We start from the raw sequence: 17,226 nt of genomic DNA on the forward strand, positions 1-17,226 counted from the left end.
CTTGCCCAGGGCCACCATGAGCCTAGAGCCGCCCCTGTGGCCAGAGTGACCTCTGTCTGCTGCCCGTTCCTGGCCAGCTCCCTCCTTCCACAATTGTCTCTGAATCTTGTGTGGTTTGGTCTGTAATGAGTAGCTCTTTGAGCATGTGACCTTTCACCTCTCGTTCCAGGAAACACTGCTCTTTGCTCCACAGTGTGGTGCTACTCAGGATGAATTTTGATGACCTCCTCCAAGACGCGGGGGGCTTTGGAAGGTTCCAGGTTCTCATTTTGCTCCTCGTGGCCCTCGGACGGACCAGCCTCCCTCTCCACCTCCTGCTGAACAACTTCCTAGCGGTGGTTCCTTCCCACCGGTGTGTCCTCCAGAACCAGGGTGAGTTTGGGAACCTTACGGAGGAGGAGCTGCTCCTCATCAGCATCCCCAGGGAGCCTGATGGGGCCCTCAGCTCCTGCAAGATGTACAGAGAGCCCCAGTGGCACCTGCTGGAGAACTCTTCCTGGGGCCCACCCAATAACTACACCTGGGGGACACCCAGCAACTACACCTGGGGGATACCAAACAACTCCACCTGGGGGACACCCAGCAACTACACCTGGGGGTCACCAAACAAGTCCACCTGGGGGACACCAAACAACTCCACCTGGGGACCACCCAACGCCACCTCCCTGCAGAGCTGCCAGCGTGGCTGGGAATACGACCACTCACAGTTCACTTCTACCATAGCTACCCAGGTAAGAGCTGATGACATTCCTTATAAATGTAAAAACAAATGCAAAAACAACAATGCAGAACAATGTCATATATTCACCCCAGTACAGAGATCTGGGCCTAAATCCATCGTTTTGTTTACTCACCATGCCATTTCAGTTTGGACCCAGCCATATGTAAATCAGTCTTGACCCTGCGCCCAATGGGAATAGTCCAGCCCGAACTGCCAGGTCAGGTCCTACCTGGACTGGAAACCAGCATCCTAGGACCGGTTTCAGGCTTTCAGCCATCATCAGCCAGGATAGCTTGACTCTAGTGGCTTTCTTATAAATAGGCTGAGGGGGGCCTTGAGTGAAATATCAAAAGTATCAATGCATTATTGTATAAAAATGACAACCAATGTACGAATGAATAGGGTACACGGTCCAGGAGGCCAGAGTGAGATTTTATGGGCGTTGGACAAAAAGGTAAAGTTTTAAAGGCACAATGAGGAAACCCAAGTGTGCCAATACACGAGAGCCTCTGAGACTATCGTGAACGGGGAACATCCATTACGACGCAGTGTTTACACCGCACTACCATTACAATGCTGGTTTTACAACGCAAGTCGTCACCACGACTTGCGCTGGAGGGCGCTCTAGACTAAGGAATAGTAGATTTACTATTCCAACACCTTCCCTACTGTACGTAGGCTGGTGTTGGAATAGTAAATCTTACTATTCCTAAGTCTAGCACCCTAGAGCGCAAGTCGTGGTAACGACTTGCGTTGTAAAACCAGCGTTGTAATGGTAGTGCGGTGTAAACACCGCGTTGTATTGACATACAACCTCGTGATTAGCAATAGCGAAAGTACCCTTCAAGGAGTGAAACTTTGCTAAGATTAGCGGGGCTCGCTCCCTGGGTGTCAGAGTATACTCTAGGGAGCAAAAATCACAATGAGATAGTGGCCCTATAACTGAGTGGCTGGGATTCACATTCATACTATGAGCCTGTGTTCCAAGGAGTGAGCTCTGACCCAAAGAGAGTGCTTGAAGATGCTAGAAGTCCATACTCTGGAGATGTGAGCCAGAGCTAAAGCTTTGGAGGATTGGGCTACTTGTTAGTTCTCTGGAAGAGCATATCCTGGAGGTGTGCTCTAGCAGTTAATACTCGGGAGCAGTGTGCTTTCTGTTTGTACTCTAGCGGTGTAGACAAGTAACACAGCAGTTAATACTCAGAAGGATGCACTAGTCGTCAATAATCTTGAGGACTGTGCTGGCAGTTAGTACTCACGAGGAATTCCCTGGATGTTAATAGCACAGAAGTGTGCAGTAGTACTTATTACTTGGAATGAGTGTGATAATTTTTGTTATCGAAGATATGCTAACTTGGTAACCTGCACTTTTAGTCAATACTGTGGAGGAATGTACTAGAATTTGAAAGTGTGGAGGAGTGTGCTAGTATTTCACATTATAGAGGAAAGCGAGTGTAGTTAGTACAGGGGACGCGTCTGCTAGTTCTTAACACTGCACATAATTAATACTCTGGAGGAGTGCAATAGTTTTTATTATTTCAAAGGAAAGTGACTGTAATTAATACAGGGGAGGCATATTGTGCATGTAATAATTCTATGGAGGAGTCCGCTAGTATTTACTATTACAGAGGAAATTGACTGTAGTTAATACAGGGAAAGAACATGCTACTTCTTAATATTCTGCACGTGAGCACGAAATTAGTACTCTGGAGGTGTGATCTAGTATTTCAAATTATAGAGAAAAGTGAATGTAGTTATTACAGGGTATGCATCTGCTAGTTCTTAATACTCTGTAAGTGAGCAAATAATTAAAACACTGGAGGAGTGCGCTAGTATTTATTATTACAGAATAAAGCGACTGAAGTTAATACAGGGAAAGTCTGTTCTACTCCGTAATACTTTGTAAGTGCATGGAATTAATACTCTGGAGGGGTGTGCTAGGGTCTATTATTACAGAGGAAAGCAACTGTAGTTAATGCCGGGGAGGTGTGTGCAAGTTATTAATACTCTGTAAGTGAGCACATAATTAAAGCACTGGAGGCGTGTGCTAGTATTTAATATTACAGAGGAAAGCAACTGAGGATAATAACGTGGAGGCATATACTAGCTATTAATACTTTGCAATGTGCACGTAACTAATACTCTGGAGGAGTACACTAGCATTTAATATTACAAGTAGAAGCGACTGTCGTTAATACAATGGCAGGGTAAGCTAGACCTTAATACTCTGTAAGTGTGCATGTAATTAATAATCTGGAGGAATACTTTAGTATTTAATATTAAATAGTAAAATGATTGTAGGTAATACAGGGAAAGCTTTGTAAGTGTGCACGTAATTAATACTCCGGAGGAATGTGCTAGTATTTAATATTACAGAGGAAAGCGACTGTAGTTTATACACGGAGAGAGTATGCTAGTCCTATACTCAGTTAGTGTGCATTTAATTAGTACTCTAGAGGAGAGCATTCACATTTAATATTACTGAGGAATGTCACTGTAGTTAATACTGGGAAGCGTATGATAGTTCTCAGGACTCTGTAAGTGTCTATGTAATTAATACTCTCTCAGAGTGCGTTAGTATTTAATATTACATATGAAAGCGACTGCAGTTAATACAGGGGAGGCGGATGCTACTTTTAAAAACTCTGTAAGTGTGCACATAATTAATACTCTGGAAAAGTGCACAAGTATTTATTAAAAGGCATATGATATTTTTTAAATACTCTGTAAGTCTATATGTAATTAATACTCTAGAGGAGTCTACTACTATTTCAAATTACAGAGGAAAGCGACTGTAGTTAATACAGGAGAGGCAAATGATCATTCTTAATACTTTATAAGTGTGCACGTAATTAATACTCTAGAGGAGTGCACTAGTATTTGATACTATAGAGGAAAGCTACTGTAGTAAATACAGGGGAAGCATAAGCTATTTCATAATACTCTGTAAATGTGCACACAATTATTACTCTGTTATGTTATGTTATGTTATGTTATTTAATCTTTTGTATAGCGCACGGCGACTCAAAAAGAGTATCCCGGCGCTTTTTGGTAAAGGAGTGCTGCATCATAATAACATAACACGTTTAAAAGGGGACAGAACAGTGAAAACCTAAAAAGCAGACCAAATAACGTCTACTGAGTAAAAAGCCACGTCTTAAGATCCTTTCTAAAAGCAAGTAAGCTGGTTGCTCCCCGCAGCGAAAGCGGCAAGGAGTTCCACAGCTGTGGTGCAAGTAAACCGAAGGAGCGGCCACCCGAGCGGGCTTTCTTCACTCGCGGGACAACCGCCAGGAGCAGAGACTCAGACCTCAAGGAGCGAGTTGGCTGATAAAAAGTCATTCTCTTTTGCAGATATTTTGCTCCCATCGCATGAAGGGCCTTGTAAGCCAAGGTCAGAGCCTTAAAGGCAATCCGTTTCCGGACTGGAAGCCAGTGCAATGTCTTCAACAACTCCCTTGCACTAGCCCGCCTATTTAAGCCAAAAATAGCTCTTGCGGCCGCATTCTGTACCACTTGGAGCCGCTGCAACAGGTATTCTGGTAGGCCCAAGTAGAGAATGTTGGAGTAATCCAACCTGGACCCAATCAGAGCCTGTACCGTCAGCCTCCTGTGCTCCTCGGACAACAGGGGGAGAAACCTCCGCAGCATCCTGAGGAGGCCAAAGCAGGTGCCTGACACCCCTAAAATCTGAGATTTTAAAGAAAGCCCATTGTCCATCTTGACCCCCAGGTTCTTGGCCGTCTTGGAGGAGCAAGTCGGAGGAAACATGTCAATGGGCCACCAGTCCTGCCAATTGGGCTCGGTATCACACCCAAAAAAAGAGTACCTCAGATTTCTCGGAATTGCACTTGAGGCTGTTTAGTTGGAACCAATGAAAAACAGCCCCAAGGCAATCCCGGATACTCTCCCCGTCAAAGTCTCCTCCTCTCTTACATGAGAAGAGGAGCTGGGTATCGTCCGCGTAGGATACGATCCGAGCCCCGAACGACTCCGCCAACGCCGCCAAAGGGGTCATAAAGATATTAAATAGGGTCGGGCTCAAAATCGAGCCCTGAGGGACCCCGACTCCCAGCGGCGGCATCACGGCGGAATCTGGCGAGGCCCAGACCGTTTGCCGGCGGCCAGCTAGAAAGGAGGAAAACCAGCTGAACACCGTCCCCCGCACACCTATCTCAAAAAGTCTTTCGAGAAGGCGATCATGGGGGACGGTGTCGAAAGCCGCCGACAAGTCCAACATCACCAGCATGGCTTTGCCCCCCGAGTCCAGAACACCTTTGACAGTCTCTGAAACCTCAAGGAGCGCAGTCTCTGTGCTGAGATGGGGACGAAAACCCGACTGGGTGGCATGCAGGATCTCGTTGGTCTCAAGAAAATTGGAAAGCACCACTTGAACATGTTTTTCCAAGATCTTGGTGAGAGCCGGCAACAAGGAAATAGGCCTATAGCTGACAGGGGCCTTCGGGTCCAATCCTGGTTTCTTAAGCAGTGGAATCACCATAGCCTGCTTCCAGGCTGACGGGACCAATCCCTGGCTCAACGAAAGATTAAATAACGGATTCGCCAGCGGATTGATCACCTCTGCCAGTTTCGCCAGAATTTTAGCCGGGCATAGGTCCAAAGGCGAACCAGATTTAAGATTACCCATGAGGGCTAAAGAGGCAGAGGGAGAGATCGGAGGAAACACGGCCAACGTCGGACCTGGCAAGGCTAGTGGAGACAAAATGGCCTCAAAGTTGGTCAAGCCCATAGTCACTGCCGGAGGAAAGGAGTCTTGAATAAGTTGGATCTTGCTCGTAAAGAAATCAGCGAGATCCACAGCCCAGGAATCAGACGGCTTTTCACCCGAGGTGTTGGATCGGGGGGAGATAAATTCTCTCACAATGGAGAAAATCTCCTTGCAGGAATTGGCAGTATGCATGAGTGCTCTTGCATTCAATATTACACAAGTGACTGTAGCTACTACCACATGAGAGAAGTATCCTAGTTCTTAATACTCTGTAAGTGTGCAAGTAATTAATACCCTGGAGGAGTGTGCTAGTATTTAATACTACACAGGAAAGTAACTAGTTAATGCAGGGGAGGCATACACTAGTTCTTAATACTTGGTAACTGTGCATGTAATTAATACTCTGGAGGAGTACGCTAATATTTCATAATACAGAGGAAAGCAACTGTGGTTAAAACAGGGGAGACGTATGCTAGTTTTTAATACTCTATGAGTATGCACAGGATTAATACTCTAGAGGAGTGCTCTTGTATTTAATATTATAGACAAAAGTGACTGTTGTTACTACAGGTAAAGCATATGATAGTCCCTAATACCCTGCAAGTGCATGTAATTAATACTCTGGAGGAGTACGCTAATATTTCATAATACAGAGGAAAGCAACTGTGGTTAAAACAGGGGAGACGTATGCTAGTTTTTAATACTCTATGAGTATGCACAGGATTAATACTCTAGAGGAGTGCTCTTGTATTTAATATTATAGACGAAAGTGACTGTTGTTACTACAGGGAAAGCATATGATAGTCCCTAATACCCTGCAAGTGCATGTAATTAATACTATGGAGGGGTATGCTAGTATCTATTATTACAGAGAAAATCGACTGTAGTTAATGCAGTGGAGGTGTGATAGTATCTATTATTATAGAGAAAACCAACAGTAGTTAATGCAGGGGAGGTGTGTCCTATTTCTTAATACTCTGTAAGTGTGTACTTAATTAATACTCTGGAGGGGTGCACTAGTATTTAATATTGCAATGAAAAGTGACTGTAATTAATAAAGGAGAGGTATATACTAGTTCCTAGTACTATGTAAATGTGGATGTAATTAATGTATTGGAGGAGTGTGCTAGGACTTAAAATTACAGATGAAAGTGACTGTAGGTAATACAGCAGAGCTGTATACTAATTCCAAATACTCTGTAAGTGTGTACCTAATTAATACTCTGGTGGAGTGTGCTACTATTTAATATTACAGAGGAAATTGACTGTAGTCAATACAGGGAAAGAGTATGCTACTTCTATAATCAGCAAGTGTGCACATGATTAATACTCTGGAAGTGTGCGCTAGTATTTGATATTACAGAGGAAAGTGACTGTAGTTAATACAGGGGAAGTGTATGCTAGTTCTTAATACTCTTCAAGTGTGCATGCAATGAATACTGTGGAGGACTGCCCTACTATTTAATATTACAGAGTAAAGCAGCTACAGTTAATTCAGTTCTTAATATTCTGTAAGTGTACACTTAATTTATACTAGTGTGCTAGTATTTAATACTACAGAGGAAAGCAAATGTTGAGGGGGGTTATGCTTGTTCTTAATACTCGGTAAGTGTGCATATAATTAATACTCTGGAGGAGTTCATTAGTATTTATTATTACAGATGAAAGTGACTGTAGTTAATACAGTGGAGGCGAATCCTAGTTCTTAATACTGTATAAGTTTGAATGAAATTAAGACTCAAGAGGAGTGCGCTATTTTTTTAAATTACAGAGAAAAGTGAATGGTGTTAATACAGGGGAGGCGTATGCTGGTTCTTAATACTCGATAAATATGTACGCAATTAATATTCTGGAGGTGTGCACTAGTATTTAATTCTACAGATGAAATAAAGTGTAAATAATACAGGTGAGGCATATGCTAGTTCTTCAAACTATGTAAGTGTGCACACAATTAATACTCTGGGGAGAGAGCTACTATTGAGAAAAAGAAGAAAGCAGCAGTAGTTAATACAGGGGAGGACTTTGCTAGTTCTTAAAATTCTAAGTCTGCACATAATTAATATCTGTAGGAGTGCACTACTATTTAATATTACAGATGAAAGTTAAGACAGGGGAGGATTATACTAGTTCTTAGTGCTCTGTAAGTGTGCCCTTAATACTCTGGAGGAGTGCTCTAGGTAATATTACAAATGAAAGCAACTGTAGTTAATACAGGGGAGGCGTATGATAGGTCTTAATACTCTGTAAGTCTGTATTTAATTAGTGCTCGGGAGGAGTCTGCTAGTATTTAATACTACAGAGGAAAGCGACTGTCGTTAATACAAGGGAGGCGTATGTTAGTTCATAATACTCTGTAAGTGTACACAGAATTAATACTCTGGAAGAGTGTGTTAGTATTTAACATTACAAAGGAAAAAGGCTATAGTTAACACAGGGGATGTGTATGCCAGTTCTTAATACTCTGTTAGTGTACATGCAATTAACACTCTGGAGGAGTGTGCTAGTATTTAATATTACAGAGTAAAGTGACTGTAGTTTAATACAGGGGAAGTGTAGGCTAGTTCATAATACTCTTTAAGTGGGCACAAAATGAATACTCTGGCGGTGTGCACTAACATTTCATATTTTAGAGGAAAGTGACTGTAGTTAATACAGGGGAGGAAATGATAGTTCTTAAATCTGTAAGTGTGCAGGTAATTTGTACACTTTAGGAGTCTACTAGTATTCAATATAACAAAGGGAAGCAACTCTAGTTAATACAGGGGAGGGGTAAGCTCGTTCTTAGTACTCTGTAAATGTGAACTTAATTAATACTCTAGAGTAGTGTGCTTGTATTTAATATTACAGTCGAAAGCAACTGTAGCTAATACAGGGAGGTGTGCGGTAGTTCTTAATAGTTTGTCTGTACATAACTAATACTCTGGAGGTGTGCATGTAGTTAATACTCTGGAGGAGTGTGCTAGTATTTAATATTACAGACAAAAGCGACTGTAGTTTATACAGGGCAGGCGTATACCAGTTCTTAGTACTCGGTAAGTGTGCATTTAATTAATGCTAGCGAGGAGTGCTCTAGTGTTTAACAGTACAGACGAAAGTGACTAGTTAGTAGAAGTGAGCCGTATGATAGTTCTTAATACTCTGTAACTGTGTATCTAATTAAGACCCTGGAGGAGTGAGATAGTATTTAATATTACAGACAAAAGCGACTGTAGTTAATACATGTGAGACGGATGCTAGATTTTAATACGCTGTAGGTGTGTATGTAAAGAAGATTCTGGAGGAGTGCAATAGTATTTCATATTACAGTGGAAAGCGACTATAGTTAATACAGGAGAGAGGTATGCTAGTTCTTAGCACACTGTAAGTGGGCATTTAATTACAACTCTGAAAGAGTGTGCTAGTATTTAGTATTACAGACAAAAGTAGCTTTATTTAATACAGGGGAGGCCTATGCTTATTCTTAATACTCTGTAAGTATGCATGTAAGTAATACTCTGGTGGAGTGTACTAGTATTTAATATTACAGCGGAAATTGATTGTAGTTAATACGGGGGAGCCGCATGCTAATTCTTAATACTCTGTAAGGGATGTATGTCGTTACAACGCATGCTTTTACAACGCATGCCATTACGACGCAACTTCTACGACGCAAGTCGTTACAACGACTTGCGTTGGGGGGTGCTGGATAGTGAATAGTTTAATTTACTATTCCAACTCCAGTCCCCGTGGATAGTAGGGAAGGTGTTGGATAGTAATTAAACTATTCCCTATCCTAGAGCGCCCTCCAGCGCAATGCGTTGTAATAACTGCGTTGTAAAAGTTGTGTCGTAATGGTAGTTCATAGTAAAAGTTGCGTTGTAATGGATGTTTCCCCTCTGTAAGTGTGCAAGTAAACAATACTCTGGAGGAGTGATGCAGTATTTAAGTTTACAGATGAACGCGATTGGCATCTTAAGTGCCCTGCCTAGCACTGCCTAACTGGCATCAGCAGAAAGCCCCCCCTCTCTCCCCCCCGTCCTCACACTCGGCTCTGGATGGGGTTTTGAAATATTAAATGGTAATAAATCACCTTTATTACCATTTTATTTTTCCCTATCTGGGGAAAATATTGGTTAGTGGGGTGGCACTCCTCCACCTTAAGGGCGGAGCTGCCCCTGGCAGGGGAAACAGGATGCAAACAAATGCCCTGTGGAAGGGGTGGAGGCACAGAGGGGCTACGGAGGCTGCAGCATGGCAGCACACGGGAGAAAGCAGGAGAACCGGATACTACATTTACAGGATACAGGGACATAGGGGCATATGTAGGTAGCCATTTGCGATTCGCAAAGGCCGAAATTCGGCGAATTTCGGCGTTTGTGAATCGCAAACGGCGTTTTGATATGTAGGTGCATATTAGCATAATAAGGAATCGCAAAAATTGCGATTCCTTATTTTGCTCAAGCATTTAAGGAATCGCAATTTTGCGATTCCTTAAATGCTATGTAGGAGTCAATTAAAAAATGTGATTCAGGCTTAATGAATCACAAAATACCACCTACTCCAAGTAGATGGTATTTTGCGATTTCCTTTAAAAATGCATTTTTTTTTAAAGTTCAAAGTGCCATGTGGCGCACAGACATGCCCTTAGGGCATGTATGTGCGCCACATGTACTTACAGGCACATTCCAGGGGTGCAACAGGTGTCCTTTGGACACCCTGGCACCCTTGGAATTGCGATTCTCAAATTGCGATTTTCTCATAGAAAATAGCAATTTGAGAATGTATCCCCATTCATTCCTATGGGCCTCCTGGCCCATAGGAATTAATGGGACACTCATTCCTTAATTGCGATTCGCAATTTGCTAATCGCAATTAAGGAATATTAGGTAATCGCAAAAAAATTGCGAATTATTACCTGCATTTCATTTTGCAATTCTCAAATAGCGATTCCTTAAAAATCGCTATTTCAGAATCGCAAAATGGAGACTACCTACATATGCCCCATAGAGTAGGAAGTAGGAACGTAGTAGATGTAGTGGATACAGAGGGGCTACAGAGGGGTTGAGGGGCAGACAAAAGGGCTGCACACAGGGGCTCTAGGGCGGTAGTACACAGAAGAGCTGTTGGGCACAAAGAGGGGAAGTGGCGGCACACAGAAGGTAAGCGAGGGCACACAGATGGTAAGCAAGGGCACACAGAGGGGCTTGTGGATTGTTGTGGCCACAAGGATAGGCTGCAGGGAGAGTGGGAGGCACACAGAGACACGGTGTTGGCAGGGCAAGGGCTACATGGGGAACCTGGCACACACAGGTGCTGCTGGGGGACTGGTGGCTCAAACAAAGAATGCAGAAGGAGAAGTGACCTCAGAGTGTCTGCAGGGGATGGGGGCACACCTGCCATCACAGAACACACCAAGACACTGACCATCATAAGCTATCACACTCACCATCATACACCAACCAACATGTATCCACACAGCACACGCCTTAAATGACTACACAACCAATATCATACATCAAAACGTCTATATCGTACGTCGCAACCACCGTCCTATTCCAATACATCCTCTACCATGCCACACACACACTCACCATCATATAAGCAACATCAAACACCAACATACCCACCTTCATATGACCACATGACCAATATTACACCCTAACAAATCTAACACCATGTCATCTGTCCACTCAGGCACCAACATAAACAAAACTGTGTTTTTTGCAATTTTCACCCCGAGTGGGCTGGGTATGCTCAGACATGAGTCCCAGGCTCTCCACACCACTGGAGTCAAGCTATCCAGGCTGATGAAGGCTGATAGCCAGAAACCGGTCCTTGGATGCTTGATTCCGATCTGGGAAAGACATGGCTTGGTAGTTCGGACTGGACTGTTCCCATGAGGCACAGGGTCAGAGCTGATTTGCATATAGCCAGTGTCTAACCCAGGGTGGTGTGGAGTGCAAAAAAACGATGGATTTAGGCCCAGATCCTTGTACTGGGATGAATGTATGACATTGTTCTACATTCTGTCCATCAACTGTGTTTTTTGCAATTTTCACCCCGAGTGGGCTGGGTATGCTCAGACGTGAGTCCCAGGCTCTCCACACCACTGGAGTCAAGCTATCCAGGCTGATGAAGGCTGATAGCCAGAAACCGGTCCTTGGATGCTTGATTCCGGTCTGGGAAAGACATGGCTTGGTAGTTCGGACTGGACTGTTCCCATGAGGCACAGGGTCAGAGCTGATTTGCATATAGCCAGTGTCTAACCCAGGGTGGTGTGGAGTGCAAAAAACGATGGATTTAGGCCCAGATCCTTGTACTCGGATGAATGTATGACATTGTTCTACATTCTGTCCATCAACTGTGTTTTTTGCAATTTTCACCCCGAGTGGGCTGGGTATGCTCAGACGTGAGTCCCAGGCTCTCCACACCACTGGAGTCAAGCTATCCAGGCTGATGAAGGCTGATAGCCAGAAACCGGTCCTTGGATGCTTGATTCCGGTCTGGGAAAGACATGGCTTGGTAGTTTGGACTGGACTGTTCCCATGAGGCACAGGGTCAGAGCTGATTTGCATATAGCCAGTTTCTAACCCAGGGTGGCGTGGAGTGCAAAAAAACGATGTATTTAGGCCTAGATCCTTGTACTGGGATGAATGTATGACATTGTTCTACATTCTGTCCATCAACTGTGTTTTTTGCAATTTTTACCAACATATTCTAATACATCTTTCTCCAGGCTTACACATACAACCAACATCATAATCCAAACACACCAGGCACGGCCGGCACAAGTAACAGCAGTGGGGCAGTGTGGGTGGGGGGCGGAAGTGGCCAAACAACGGGATAGGGAACGTAAAATAAAAAAAGAAATCAAAACACCTTGCGCTCACTGCATTGCCCAGTCGGAGATGTGACAAGTGCAAGGTAAGTGGTTTAATCTAATTATTTATTTTACTTTCTCTATCGCTTCATCTGTCCACTCATCGCCCCACCCGTGCCCCACCCCAATGCTGTTACCTGTGCCAGCCACTCCTGAAACACACCCACCATCATACTTCCATCAATTTCACCTAAAAAAGAGATTCATGAAATTCCCCCAAAAAACTGAAGTTGAAAGATAGTTAAATTTGACTCAAGTGGTAACCATCGTTTTGCCAATAAAACTGGGGGGCATATTACCAACAAGTAGCGATAATTATCGCTAAATAGGCTTAGCGACGATTTTGTTATCGCTGCCTATCGCTGGATATGTTAGCGGAGAAAACATGCTATTAGCAACATTTTTCTCCATTGTGCTAAAATATCCAGCGATAGCGGCGAAATGCGTGAATATCGCTGAGAATACAGCGATATTCACGCATTAGCGACAAAATGCTCTTAGCCATGTTATCCACCTCCCATTAGATAACATGGCTAAGAACTGGTCTGAGTAGGCGTTGGTTTTTGGCGATAGCGGGAATATTTCCATCGCTACGCCTGCCTTGCTAAAAGCGATAGCGACGTTAGCGACTGCTTTCAGTCGCTAACAGGTTGGGTACGCCCACTTTGCATGTCATTAGCGATAAATATCACTAACATGCAAAGCGGGCCCCAAACCGCTCGCTATCGCCTAAAAGCCGTCGCTAACATCAGTTAGCGACAGCTTGCTAATAGAGCGATAGAATTATCGCCGCTTAGCAGCCGAAAACGGCCGCTAAACCGGCGATATTTACCTATCGCCACCCTTGGTAATATGCTCCTAGAAGTGAAAGGTTAAAGTACTACCTTGTGATTATTTTTGAAGGTATAGTGTTTTTACTTTTCCATTAAAGATTTCCTGCATTAGGACATCTCTTAAGGGGTCTTCAGCTGCGTGTAGTACGTTGTAAGCCCATCTAATTACATTTGCCAGATATGTAGAATAGACAATAGAAAGGCTGAATTTGAAATAAAGCGCTTGAACAGGAATTGCATGTGTGGTATCCTGGTTAGGATGCCATGTCCCTTTCTCAATAACCTGTCTTGCTGCTCAGCCTATGTGGATGAATGGTGAAATGTTGGAGTGTGTGAGGTAATATAGAATGTGTGGGATGCAGGTGGCTTTAATGATTATATGATTTAACCTGATAATTCATCAAAAAACCATCTTTAATCAGCACAACTCGGCTACAGTCTATCATATTACAGCTTGACTAAATGAAATTATCTTCCGGAGAAGCTTCCCTTAAATACATTTAAAACTGACCATTTACCTATGGGAATATATTCGAGGGCATAGGATAAAATACGGGGTATCTTTGCCCGAAAGGGCCCGCTGTGTAGATTTCAAGGCAGACAGGAGTGTTTGTGTGGAAATCCATTGAATCCTCTCCATCAGTGCCCTCACACATGAGATGTGGTACCAGGGGGTCTATACTCTTGTACTCATAGAACATCCAGTGGAGAAGTGTGGCTCAATGGTTAGAGCGGCAGACCCTGATGCAGAGGTCTGGCCCGGGACCAGGGTTCAATTCCCGCCTCGGCGGGTCTTGGGCTCAATTTCCTCGGACCTGATAATTCTCGCCTCGGTGCCTATTCCAATCATGGGTCCCACTCTGCAACTCTGGGCAATAGCTTGCTTAATCTCCACAACGGCCCCCACAGCGCTGGGATGCCTGGCCTCCACCTTGGGGGTGCCCAGGAGTGGACACCTCAGAGGAACAGGCCAGGAAGGGTTCCACAGCGGTATGTGTACAGCGCCAGGACACCCATGGGTATTAGTGTGCTTTACAAGTACAAATTACATCCGTGGAAATGGGAGGTGGTGGGACACCCTGCAGCTGCTACTAAGCATGAATAGCTGGCATGAGGGGCCCAACCAATGCAGAGCAATGAGGGGCACTTGGAACTAATCAGCCGCAGTAGAGGAATCCATCGCTGACATTGGCTCCTGCCTTTCTCTTTCAGTGGGACCTCGTGTGCGAGCAGAAGTGGCTCAATAAGGCCTCATCCACCTTCTTCTTCATCGGGGTCACCGTGGGGGGCATTCTGAATGGATACCTGTCCGATAGGTACAGTATATATTAAAAGTTTCCATAATGTGTGTGTTTCCCTCCCTGCGGTTAATTTCTGGCCCAATACTAAATGTATGCTGCAGATAGTGCACATTGTGGTGTTGTCATCTGGCAACTCCGCTGGTCGGGTGTCAGGATGGCGTGGCTGATTGCGGCCGATAGAATAAAAGCACGGGGTCACATGCATATTGCTGGCATGCCCCTGTCCGGGTCTCCGACTGACGTCACCTCGGACAGGGGAGTATTTATTAATTAGGCAACTCGTGGTGCCGGAAAAAAACATTTCCCCAGATAGTCACAGGGGTATGCAGAGAGTTCACATGGGACAACTCTCTCTGTTATGCTATGTTATGTTATGTTAAATTAATTTATATAGCGCACGTACACCAAACGGTTTCATGGCGCTCAAGAACAAGAGAGGAGCTGCGACTGTGATGCATTTGGCTTACAGATATGCCTGATATACGGATATACTGATATACGGATACTACAGTCCCCGTGGATAGTAGGGAAGGTTTTGGATAGTGAATTAAACTATTCCCTATCCTACAGCGCCCTCCAGTGCAAGTCGTTGTAATGACTTGCGTTGTAAATCCTGCGTTGTAAAGGTACTGCGTGGTAAAAGTTGCGTCATAAAGGATGTTTCCCATGCCTGAGTTTACAGAAAGGTTTTAAGTTTAAGTTCTAAGGATTATCCCACGTTTTGGTCGCTCCTGTTACGTCACAGGAGCGACACAACATTCCTCCCCAAAATAAAAGAACAATACCATAACCACAAAACCAAAACTCCCACTGATATCAAATTACAGTCTCACAGCTGTAATGAATATTCTAGTCCACACAGGAGATGGATGAAGACACAAGGAAAATTACAGTCTCAACACATACTTGCACAGGCCACTAGTCACCTTACTCGAACCACTATCAGGTCCACTCACACCACATGATCTCTCAGCCTGATGGATGGTGTTGGATTTCTGCTTAGACCATACCAGGTACAGGTGGCCCAGCTGGACAGTGACTCAGGAACAGGATCCGATGAGTTTGCTGCTGGCCTGTCCGATTCAGGTCCATCACCAGGCTGACACCCAGATGCACAACTCGCCACTGATTCCCAGTCTGGCCATTCTTCATACCAGCTCCTCTCCGACAGATCCACACTGGAGGCCTCATCAGTGTCCTCCCTCTGATGGTGGCAAAGCTGATGAAATCTCTTGAAGGCTGAAACATGCTGCGTGAGGACTTTCGATCCCCTCTGAGCAGAAACTTTGGTGCCATGAAAAATGATGGTCCAAGGATACCGTTCAAAAAATAACCAGAATTTGCTGTCAGGGCACCAATCTTGAATGAGCACTTCATCTCCCCCTTGCAGATCAGACACCCGGTCTTGTCGTCGATGACTAACCTGATCATTTGACTTTTACCGGCGACCATATACTTCTGACTCGCTAACAGGATCAAGCACCCATGTCGAAGGAGGAGGAATGGTGTCCTTCACCACTCGGCCCATAGACAAGTGTATGGGGGCGTTCCCCATGGCAGAATGAGGAGTTTGTCGATATTCTCATTAGAAAGCATATATTGAGAGCTCCATGGACGGTTGACTGGCCGAGGCAATTTAAATGACCTTGTTCAAAGTTTGCATAAATTGTTCAGCCTCGCCATTAGCCTGACACCACCTCGGAGTGATCATTTTGTGATTGATCCCCAAAGAGAGTGTGGAATTAACAGTTTGTGGTTGGTCATCAGGGTGAAAGTGTTCCCATACTTATAGAGGTGAAAGTGGCGACAACCCCAATGAATGGCAATGGCCTCTTTCTCAATCTGAGAATACCTCTGTTCGGTGCTGGTTAAGGAGTGACTCACAAACGCGACTGGGATCCACTCCTTATACTCATTTGATTGTTGCATCAACACGGCTCCCAGCCCCTTCAGGTCAGCATCAACAGCAATTGTGGTGTACTTTCGAGGGTCAAAGTAAGCCACAGTAGTTTTGGAGGACAGGGCATCTTTACTGGCTTGAAAGGCAGCATCCTGCTCTGGCTCCATGACCAAAGTACCGATGTCTTGGTCAATTTGCGGAGTGGCTGAGTCAGGGTGGTAAGGTCTCTTATAAACTGGCCACTATATAATTGACAATGCCCAAGAAGCTTCTAACCTCAGTCACAGAAGCTGGGGCAGGCGCCTACTTGATTTCTTTAACCTTTTCAGGGTCTGGAGTTACTCCCTCTGATGGAAATACATATCCAAAGAAGTGTAATTTTTGCTGCAGGAACTCACACTTGTCGCAATGAAGGGTCAGGCCAGATTCTTTAATTCTCTGCAGGCTTTTTGCAGTCGGATGTCATGCTCAGGCACAGTTTTGGCGTATATTAAAATGTCATCGCTAACATTGAGGGCACCAGGGAGGTTCACTGGAGATGCCAAAGCTCAGTGACTTGTAGTGTCGCAATCCCACTAGCATAGAAAACGTGGTGATATACCTTGATTCCTTATCTAGAACCAGCTGGTGATTGCCCGACCGTAGCTCTAACTTTTAAAACCAACTGGCTCCACTGAGTTCACCAATCAGATCATAGATGGTTGGTGTTAAATGTCTCTTTCTATTAATCGCGACCTTGGCCATACACATGTCCACACATATCCTCACCTCTCCTTGCTGTTTTGTTTTTCGGGTCATCACAATCAGCGATACACACAGAGTTGGCCCCGTTACTTTCTCGATAATGCCTGCTCTCTCAAGTTTGTCTAACTCCTTCTCAACA

The 17,226-nt window shown here is 44.4% G+C and overlaps 1 protein-coding gene across 1 annotated transcript in view; it reads left to right on the top strand.

Moving 5' to 3' along the window:
- The first annotated feature begins 203 nt into the window (after positions 1–203).
- Positions 204–17,226, top strand: part of LOC144762182 (solute carrier family 22 member 7-like) — a 97,146-nt gene continuing 80,123 nt past the window's right edge. The window contains exons 1-2 of the mRNA XM_078647339.1: positions 204–731; positions 14,355–14,458. Of these exons, the coding sequence (XP_078503465.1) occupies positions 210–731; positions 14,355–14,458 (626 nt within the window). The 5' untranslated portion in view covers positions 204–209. The remainder of the gene's footprint in view (positions 732–14,354; positions 14,459–17,226) is intronic.

This window comes from Lissotriton helveticus, chromosome 6, assembly GCF_964261635.1.
Source record: "Lissotriton helveticus chromosome 6, aLisHel1.1, whole genome shotgun sequence".
NCBI classification, from domain to species: domain Eukaryota; kingdom Metazoa; phylum Chordata; class Amphibia; order Caudata; family Salamandridae; genus Lissotriton; species Lissotriton helveticus.